The 10,109-nt window shown below is 50.5% G+C and overlaps 1 protein-coding gene across 4 annotated transcripts in view; it reads right to left on the bottom strand.

The window, feature by feature from the left end:
- Positions 1-264: 264 nt before the first annotated feature.
- WNT7B (Wnt family member 7B) overlaps positions 265-10,109 on the bottom strand; it is a 68,290-nt gene continuing 58,445 nt past the window's right edge. For all 4 annotated transcript variants that reach the window (XM_064142821.1, XM_064142823.1, XM_064142822.1 and 1 more), the window contains one exon: positions 265-3,903. In XM_064142821.1, the coding sequence (XP_063998891.1) occupies positions 3,424-3,903 (480 nt within the window). In that variant the 3' untranslated portion in view covers positions 265-3,423. The remainder of the gene's footprint in view (positions 3,904-10,109) is intronic.

Below are 10,109 nucleotides of genomic sequence, written 5' to 3'. Positions count from 1 at the left end.
ATTCCCAAACACTCATCTCCTTGAGCCAGCTGAAGCAACATCAGTGCTTGTGCCAGTTTCTCTGTCCCACCGATGCAGGTAGGTGACTCTGGACCAAACGCTGGCAGGTTCATTACTGTTTCTCACCAAAAAATGCTTTGAGCTTGGGATCTACTTAACATTTCTCATCCAGAGAAGCCTGTACACAAAAGGCCTTTGCAGAAGACCTTGTTGCTGCCTTTCTGTTTTTTTCCCTAAATGAACAACAAACAAAACCCAGAGAGGTAAGTAGAAAGGGGGAGAAGTTAAGTTTTAATGGGAACACATTTCATCTTTCTTTTTTTCTGCTTGCCATTCAGACATTACCATAGTAAACAAATGAATCTTAGCTCTTCAAACCCTTGAATCACATACAGTGTTTTGAGCCTTGTCACTGTCCTGGTTGAACCACTTCGTGTTGCTGGTGGCTTTCAATCCTCTACTATCACAGTTCCTTAACACCCAACTACATTTAACAAAAACAGAGTTAACAACAATAACAAACGTTGTGTGTAACCCACTTCTGGTCCTAGACACCTTCCTTACAAGGTTGCCATTGGAGGGGTGGGGAATGCTTCAGTACATCAGTGGGGATGGTTGTTTCCTAACCCGACCTGTTTCCATCTTGGTTGGTGATAGTTCCAAGTCCACGCGTTCCCGTGGCCAAGCCCCTGCTTTGTGCCGTACAGTACCTTTCTGCACCCCTGCACGAGCAAAACTTCCATAGGATGCTCTGAAACATTCTATCCTAGACAGCTAATCCATCCATAGGGCTGTTACCAGGGTGTTACAGTAGCTGGCAGAGCTATTTGCAAAGAGGGGTATGTAAAAAAGAGAGAGAGAGAGAGAGAGAGAGAGAGAGAGCGAGAGAGCATCACTTTGGTCCACTTCTGAGAGTGGTTGGTGTTACAATACAGAGACTTCTTCCTTCCTCTCTCTTTTCCTTTTCAATGCAGTGTAGTTCACAATAATTTAAAATACTCTATAGACATTTAAACGATATACAACAATATAACTTAGTTGGATTCCTCAGTTGTACTCAACAGTTACTAACTCTAACATATTTACAGCATCTAGTACCGTTAAGACTGTGCATTACTGTGCTTGGGAGCTTGGTTTGCTTCCTGTCAAGGATGTGGTGGAAGTACAGTATATCACTACCATTCAACAACAATACCCAGGAGTCAGAGGGGCTTGGAATTGTATGGGGTGATTAGCTTTTCTGTGGGTGTGGTTTTCTGGGGGAAGGGAGAGCCCTGTTGGCTTCTGTGCAGCTGTGCACTCGCTCACACCAAGGCTCACAGAAAGTGAGCTCTTCGGTTTTGGATCGCTCCATGGGGCACTCATCAGAAGGGTCTGTTTTCCAGAGGGTAAGTGCTTGGGGTCAGAAAGGCACATCCTCCTGAGTGGTCAAATGAGATCCCCTAAGCAATTAGCTAGTTCTGCTAACACAGGCCTCTAAGTTAGGGAGGTAATCCTGGCTCCTTCACATACCCAACACGGGAGCCAGCCAAGTGGTAGCTCCACCGCTGCCTTGCCCCAGGAGCACTGTGTGGTGTGGCAAGGGCTCCCGTGTCAGGCAGGGTGGGCTCATGGCTGTGCACCCCCTCAATAATAGATATAGAGATATATATATCAATCATGAAATGGAACAGAATCTAGAAATGCAGGTATGCAAACATGAGGACATTTTTCATCCAAGCTTCCAGCAAATCAAGAGGGGAGCTTTGCTACAAGCAAAGGTCGATCTGGCTAGGTGTGCTGTGGAGTGGGCGCTTGAGCTCAACAAACACTAGAGCTTACAGCAGTAAAAGGGCTGAGGAGGTTCTAAATAGCTCTCCTAGGGGGAAAAGGGTGTGAGTTAGAAGTGAGTGATGGTTTAAAAAGTCATCTTCCTTCTAAACATTCATCTACTTACCAGGGGGCACATCACTGCCAACCTTGGCATAACCATGACGCAGACTAACTCCGCCTTCAGCTTTCCTACGCTCGTGGAGCCACCACAGCTCTCAGGAGGCAGCAACCTACAGCTCAGCTGCTAGGTTCTTAGTAACTTCTCGGTTCATACCGAGCCTGGGTTATTTGAAACTACTGAGAACATCAACTTTCGACTGCTCGAGGGAAAATGCAACCCATGGAAGACCCTGCCAGCGTGTTTGAAGGCAAAGCAAAATCTTGGCTACTCCTCGAAGCATATCTTTGTGTCCTAAAGCTCCCTTTGAGGACCTGAGCAGCTGCTCCACACCTCAAGCCTGAGTCTAAAATAAGGAGTCATTCTTATTCAGGAGGCAAGCAGGAGAAGCTTTTTGTCAAGCATTTGTAACCAGAGTTGGGTCTGGGTGTGTGTGTGTGTGAGAGAGAGAGAGAGATCTTTTGTTTTGCTCAGTTCTGGTGGCTGCTTTAAGGCCTACAGTAACTGAACTCTCCAATAGTGGAGTGACAGCATATCAGTAGCATTGAAGAACTCAGGGAGAACCAAATACAAGCCAAAAAAAAACCCCAACAAAGCATAGAAGTCAGGAGTTCCAGTAATTTACATTTAGTACAGAATGAAGACAGAGCTACCCGTTAGTGCTTAGAATTTTGTGATACTATTAAAACATAAATAATTACTCTTTAAGGTTCATTAAAGAGGTCCAGTGTCACTGGCAGCTGATCTGGTTTTGTCAAAGCTCTTGGGTTGGGGTTCCTTTTTTTCCCCCCAAACTGGTAGTGGAGTATTTCTGCCACAGGTTTGTTCTTTTTTTCTCCCTACCAGCTGCTTTCTCTCTACCTATCTATCTTAAACATTTAGGGTTTGGGGTTTTGGGGAGGGAGGGGTTGTTGGTTTGTGGGTTTTTTTTGTGCAGCAAGACTGCAGTGTTCTGGTCAGTGAAGAATTCCTTTTCCTTTAGAGACAAGAAACAAAACATTTCTTTGCACCGGGCTCGGCGGCTTTGTTGTTGCAAAAGAGGTGAAAGTGTCTCTTGCTTTCTAACGTGGTTAGAGCTGCAATGCAATCAGCTGCAATGCAATCAGCTCCTCTGATATGTATAACTTACAAAAAAACCCCAGCCACTTCCTAGGAGAGCTCTACAACACCCAGGATTGCATTTAAAAAAGCAAATAAAACTAGAAAGAAACAGAAAGTTTCCTGTGTGGTCAACATCACCTTCCTCCTGTTGCCCTCGTTTCCAAAGCAGTTGCAACAGCCAGCCAGCAAAAATGCACCATCCTTAGACGTGTAAGTAGCTGGGAGGGGAAAGGAGGGGGTGGGAGGGGAGTGGTGGCTGTGGGTCTGGTCGTTGCTGTTGGTTGGTTTGCTTTCCCAAAGGTTAGATGTGCAAAACGATGCTGTCGTCATTTGCGCTCCTCCGCCGCCTTCGCCCCTGGCAGTCTGTCCGGTCCGCTGGCAGGCCCGGGCCGTTATTTGCAGGTGAACACCTCTGTCCGCTCGCTGCAGGTGTTGCACTTGACAAAGCAGCACCAGTGGAATTTGCAGTTGCATTGCCACACCTTGGTGTACTGGTGCGTGTTGTACCCTCTGCCGCAGCACATCATGTCGCACCCATCCGCGTTGGGAGAGGTGCGGTTGCAGAGCCGTCCCTGGGTGCCGACGCTCCCCGTGGCAGCGTCCTCCTCGCAGTAGTTGGGCGACTTTTCTATGTACACTAAATCTGTTTCCATGGGTTTCTGGTAGCTTTTGATCTGCTTGATCTTCAGGAAGGTTGGCTGCCGTAACCTGTTGGCCCGGACCACCTCCACTTGCACCGCTGCGTTGTACTTCTCTTTCAGGATATAGCCGATCTCGCGGAACTTCGGCAGCGTGGTCCAGCAGGTCTTGGTCGTGCAGGAGCCCGACACTCCGTGACACTTGCATTCCAGTTTCATCCTCTCTTCAAGGACCTGTGGGCACAGACGTTTGCCTGTTGTTACTGGCAGGAAAGCTGCATGGAAAAGCTTCCCTACGTCTCGCGCTGTGAATGTGCACTGCTGCCGGTTGGGATCTGCTAAGTGCACGCTCAGAGAGCTCCTCACCACCCAGCACACTGCTTGCAACACCTTTTTATGTCATAGAATCATAGAGCCAAGCAGGTTGGCAGAGAGCTCCAAGCTCACTCAGCCCAACCCAGCACCCAGCCCTGCCCAAGCACCCAGACCATGGCACTAAGTGCCCCAGCCAGGCTTGGCTTCAACACCTCCAGCCATGGCCACTCCACCACCTCCCTGGGCAGCCCATTCCAATGCCAATCACTCTCTCTGACAACAACTTCCTAACAACATCCAGCCTAGACCTGCCCTGGCACAGCTTCAGCCTGGGTCCCCTTCTTCTGTCCCTGGCTGCCTAGCAGCAGAGCCCAACCCCACCTGGCTACAGCCTCCCTGCAGGCAGCTGCAGGCAGCAATGAGCTCTGCCCTGAGCCTCCTCTGCTGCAGACTGCACACCCCCAGCTCCCCAGCCTCTCACCAGCTTCATGGCTCATTTCACATGGGACCTGCTCAGAAGCACAGCATTTTGCCATTGCTTTGCTAGAAAACCATAGAGTCACAGAATCAGTCAGAGCTGGAAGGGACCACAAGGAGCAGCCAGTCCCAACCCCCCTACCATTCCCAAGGACACTCTACCCTAGAGCAGGCTGTCCACAGCCTCAGCCAGCCTGGTCTGAAACACCTCCAGAGACAAGACCTCAACCACCTCCCTGGGCAACCCATTCTGGTCTCTCACCACTCTCATGCTCAACAACTTCCTCCTCACATCCAGTGTGAACATTTGCCTTCAGAGAAGCATACAATTGTGGAATGGTTTGGGTTGGAAGGGACCTCAAAGCTCATCCAGTTCCAACTCCCCCATGCCATAGGCACATAGGGATCAAAACTGAATTTGCCCATTTCCTGAAGAATGAGATGCAGATCATTTGCTAGTGCTGAGCTACTCAGGAATACTGCCTGCAGTGAACAAAGTTTTACAGGAGAGAGACCAAAATAAGTCACATTTGAAAGAACAAGAAGAAGAAAAAAGAATAGTTTAGGTTGGAAGGGACCTTAAAGAGCATCCAGGTTCAACCCCCCCATGCCATAGGCAGGGACACCTCCCACTAGAACAGCTTGCTCAGGTCTTCATCCAGCCTGGCCTTGAACACCTCCAGGGAGGTTGAGTGGCACAGAATCACTCAACGTGATCTTTGATCTTTGATCACAATGGGTGATTCTGTGCTCCACAACCTCCCTGGGCAACCTGTGCCAGTGTCTCACCACCCTCACTGCAAAGAACTTCTTCCTAACATCCAGTTTCAATCTCCCCTCTGCCACTTTAAACCCATTCCTCCTCCTCCTGTCATGACAAGACCTTGTCAATAGTCCCTCTCCAGCCTTCTTGTAGCCCTCTTCAGATACTGCAAGGCCACTCCAAGGTCTCCTTAAAGCCTTCTCTTCTCCAGGTTGAATATTTGTTTCCATGTCAGCACATGAGACTTCAAGAGTCAAATTGTTTTAAAATTACTTTTTAAGTGCATTTGGGCAGGCTGCAGAGGTGGGCACAGGCCAAGCTCAGGAGGGTCAACAAGACCAAGGGCAAGGTCCTGCAGCTGGGTGGAGGCAATGCCAAGCACCAATGCAGGCTGGGCAGTGCCAGGCTGAAGAGCAGCCCTGAGGAGAGGCACTTGGGGGTGCTGCTGGAGGAGAAGCTGAGCAGGAGCCAGCAGTGTGCACTTGCAGCCCAGAAAGCCAAGCAGAGCCTGGGCTGCAGCAGCAGCAGTGTGGCCAGCAGGGCCAGGGAGGGGATTCTGCCCCTCTGCTGTGCTCTGCTGAGACCCCAGCTGGAGTCCTGCATCCAGCTCTGGAGCCCCCGGGACAAGAGGGCTGTGGAGATGCTGGAGAGTGTCCAGAGCAGGGCCAGGAGGATGCTCAGAGGCTGCAGCAGCTCTGCTGTGAGCACAGCCTGAAAGAGTTGGGGCTGTGCAGGCTGCAGCAGAGGAGGCTCCCAGGTGACCTTCTTGTGGCCTTCCAGGATCTGAAGGGGACCTCCAAAAAAGCTGGGGAGGGACTTTTGAGGGTGTCAGGGAGTGGCAGGAGTGCGGGGAATGGAGCAAAGCTGGAGGTGGGGAGAGTGAGGCTGGAGGTGAGGAGGAAGTTGTTGAGCAGGAGAGTGGTGAGAGGCTGGAATGGGTTGCCCAGGGAGGTGGTTGAGGCCCCATGGCTGGAGGTGTTTGAGGCCAGGCTGGCTGAGGCTGTGTGCAGCCTGCTCTAGGCATGGCAGGGGGGTTGGAAGTTTCTGCTCCTTGTGGTCCCTTCCAGCTCTGAGTGATTCTATTATTCTATGCTTTCCAAAGCATTTTCATTTTGCAGACAGGAGGGAAAAATAAACTCTGTGAAGTGTCCTAAGGTGCAGAATCCTTTGTCTTTACTTGTGTAAGAGAGAAAGTTTCATAAAGAGTGACCAGCCTTAGTCCCACAGCACAACATGCTGCTGGGTGGCTGAGCAGACCTTCAGCTTCACTGCCATGTCCCAGCAGCGGCTTTACCAGCAAGCCTCTACCAGCAACTACTGAACTCAGAGCCTGTGTCCCTGCCTATGGTGGGGGTTGGAGCTGGGTGGTCTTTGAGGTCCCTTCCTCCATAAACCCTTCTATGATGTGACTGTTTACTCTGTCTGCTCAGTATTGTGCCTTCTGCTTCAGCAGAAAGGAGCCTCTGCAGTCCCCCTGGGGGGCAAGCGGCACAATGCCTCCTGCCTAGGCAGGGAGTGTGGAGGTGGTGACCTCTGGAGGTCCCAATCCCCTGGGAAGTTCTGTGCCATTCTTGCTCCTTGCAGTACCCAGCCCAGCTATCAGGAACGTTTTCAACCACAATAGAGCATTTGCACCAGGGCAACAGCTGTTCAGCATAAGAGGAGAGCCCGAGAGACCTGATGCTTTTTACTCTGGGACAGAGAACACTCAGAGGGGACTTAATCAATGTTTATCACTCTCTGAGGGCTGCCAGGAGTGGGGGGACAGGCTCTGCTCACTGCTCCCTGGGACAGGACAAGGAGCAATGAATCACAGAATCGTAGAAAAAACCAGGTTGGAAGAGACCTCCAAGATCATCCAGACCAACCTAGCACCCAGCCCTGCCAGTCAACTAGACCATGGCACCAAGTGCCTCAGCCAGTCTTCTCTTGAGCACCTCCAGGGATGGTGACTCCATCACCTCTGTGGGCAGCCCAGGGACAGAAGCTGCAGCACAGGAGGTTCTAGCTCAATACAAGGGGAACTTCTTGACTGGAAGGGTCCCAGAGCCCTGGCACAGGCTGCCCAGAGAGGTTGTGGAGTCTCCTTCTGTGGAGCCTTCCCAGGCCTGTCTGGGTGTGTTCCTCTGTGATCTGTGCTGGATTGTCTGGTCCTGCTCTGGCAGTGGGGCTGGATTCAGTGAACTCTTTGGGTCCCTTCCAACCCCTGATATCCTCTGATCCTGTGATTAGGGGAAACAAAACACATGGCCAGGTCCTGCTCAGCTGGGAGCCGAGAGGCAATGGGAGCACTTACTGTGGCTGCTGCTAGAGGAACTCAACCTAGAGGAGGTTCATCCAGTGTCAGATGGTCTCCAGAAGGGAAGCTAACTGGCGGGTGCTTGGGCTCACCCTCTGCTCCTGGCCTCCTGCCTCTGCTGCAGCTGAGCCACAGCACAGCTGGCACATGCCCCTGCTTCCCTGGGCAGAGGACTATGCCCAGGGGAAGGCAAGCCCAGCTCCATGTGCACGGCGCAGGGGAAAGCAGCCTCACGGAAGCGGCTCTGTTTTTCTGCCCTCGTGCTACCACTTAAGCCTCACCACAATTACACCCACAGTCATCATTAGCTTATGAAAATCAAGGCCTAGGAACAAAGCAAACTGATCTCTCCCCTTCTCAATGGGATGCTAACAAAGAAACATGAGCCACCGAGCTTGTCTTGAAGCATTACTGATGCTGCAGACCATCTCCTGTCGTGGTTTCGCTGCAGATCCCAGAACATGACTGGAATGGGCAGAGGATAAAAGGGCCGAAATCTGAGTGCAGTGGCATAATGAAGCAGAGGGGAAGTAAAAATGCTTACTGCTTGAGAAACTGGCCTTAAAATAAAAGCTGCACAGATCTGCTTATCCCTGCAAATAGAGGGCACCCTCCTGAGTTGTTTGAGTTTCACTTAAATTGTATGCTTTGGGGTTTGTCCAAATTTCTGGGGCTGCAATATTAAAGGGAATATTTGGTTTTGATTCTTCCTTGGCAACAAGCAGCAGTAGCAAGTACAAGATAGCTGAGCATCCTATCCAAAAACACCTTAGACCTTCTGGAACTGCAGGGTTTTCCCAGGTCAGGGTCGAGTCAGCCTCTCAGAGGCAGAAAATGTGGTTGCCAGGAAGGTTTGCTGGGTTAGAGAGGAACTTCCTTTGGCTGCAACTACTCTAAAAGAAACTCAGCAAGGCTGTTACCAACTACAGCAACAGAAGAAGGGGACACAGTCTCAGGTTGTGCTGGGGGAAGCATAGGCTGGATGTTAGGAAGCTGTTGGCAGAGAGAGTGATTGGCATTGGAATGGGTTGCCCAGGGAGATGGTGGAGTCACCATGCCTGGAGGTGTTGAAGCCAAGCCTGGCTGGGGCACTTAGTGCCATGGTCTGGGTGCTTGGGCAGGGCTGGGTGCTAGGTTGGGCTGGATGAGCTTGGAGGGCTCTGCCAACCTGCTTGATGTTGCTTGAAATATGTTGTTTGAAGCTACCCTGTTTGCACAGCTTTCTCAGCCACTGCTCAACAGACAGTTGGAGCCAAAAGAATCACAGAATCACAGACACATCCTGGTTGGCAAAGCCCCTCCGGATCACCAAGTCCAACCTAGAACCCTACTCTCCAAGAGTCACCTTAAACCATAGCCCTAAGCACCACATCCAAATGGCCCTTGAAGACATCCAGGGTGGGTGACTCCACCACCTCCCTGGCAGCTCATTCCAGTGCCTGACCACTCTCTCTGTGAAAAGCTCTTTCCTAATGTCTAACCTAAGCCTCTCCAGCCTCAGCTCGAGGCCATTCCATCCTGTAGTAGTAGGAATGCTGTCTGGTCTGAAAGAGCTGTGCTTGGTGGGGCTGTTGGTCCACATACAGACTCACAGAAACATTCAGCTTGGCAAAGCCCTCAGCATCGCCAAGCCCAACCCCTGTCCCTGCTCTACAAGGTGCGCTCAGAACCATAGCCCCAAGCACCACATCCAAACAACCTTTAAACACATCCAGGGGTGGTTACTCAACCAACCAGAACCCAGAGCAACTAATGGTTTTCTTCCTAAATGTGTCTCCAGCTCAATTTCTTTCTGACTCAGATCTAACACCATGCCAAGCTAGGTGGCAAATTAAAGACTGAAAGTTGTTAGCTTGTGCGATCTGCTCTCTCAGCCAGTTTCATTTGTCATATGTCAGTCCCTCCTAGCTAATCTTAGAGTCATAGAATCAACCAGGTTTGAATTGTGGAGTTTCACTTTAGAACAGAATAGAATAGAACAGAACAGAACAGAACTGAACTGAACAGAGTAGAGTAGAATAGAATAGAATAGAACAGAATGGAGTAGAATAGAACAGAACAGCCTAGAATAGAACAGAATAGAGTAGAGTAGAATAGAATAGAACATAACAAACCAGAATAGAACAGACCAGAATAGAATAGAATAACACAGCACAGCATAGCATCAATCAGGTTGGAAGAGACCTCCAAGCTCATCCAGTCCAACCTATCACCCAGCCGAGTCCAATCAACCAGACCATGGCACTAAAGAGGACACAGTCTCAAGCTGTGCCAGGGAAGGTTCAGGCTGGATGTCAGGAGGAAGTTGTTGGCAGAGAGAGTGATTGGCATTGGAATGGGCTGCCCAGGGAGGTGTTGCAGCCAAGCCTGTCTGGGGCACTTAGTGCCATGGTCTGGTTGGTTGGCCAGGGCTGAGTGCTAGGTTGTGCTGGGTGAGCTTGGAGGTCTCTTCAACCTGTTTGGTTCTGTGATTCTATGAAGTCACTCATCCAGTCTTTTTTTTAGCACCTCCTTGAACAGCTTCCAGCAAGATCCTACCTCCCAGAGCCAGTTCCCATCCTTGGACTGCGCTGCCTCAGTCTAATA

This window comes from Pogoniulus pusillus, chromosome 4 (assembly GCF_015220805.1).
Source record: "Pogoniulus pusillus isolate bPogPus1 chromosome 4, bPogPus1.pri, whole genome shotgun sequence".
NCBI lineage: Eukaryota > Metazoa > Chordata > Aves > Piciformes > Lybiidae > Pogoniulus > Pogoniulus pusillus.
This window is presented reverse-complemented; position numbering and strand designations above follow the sequence as displayed.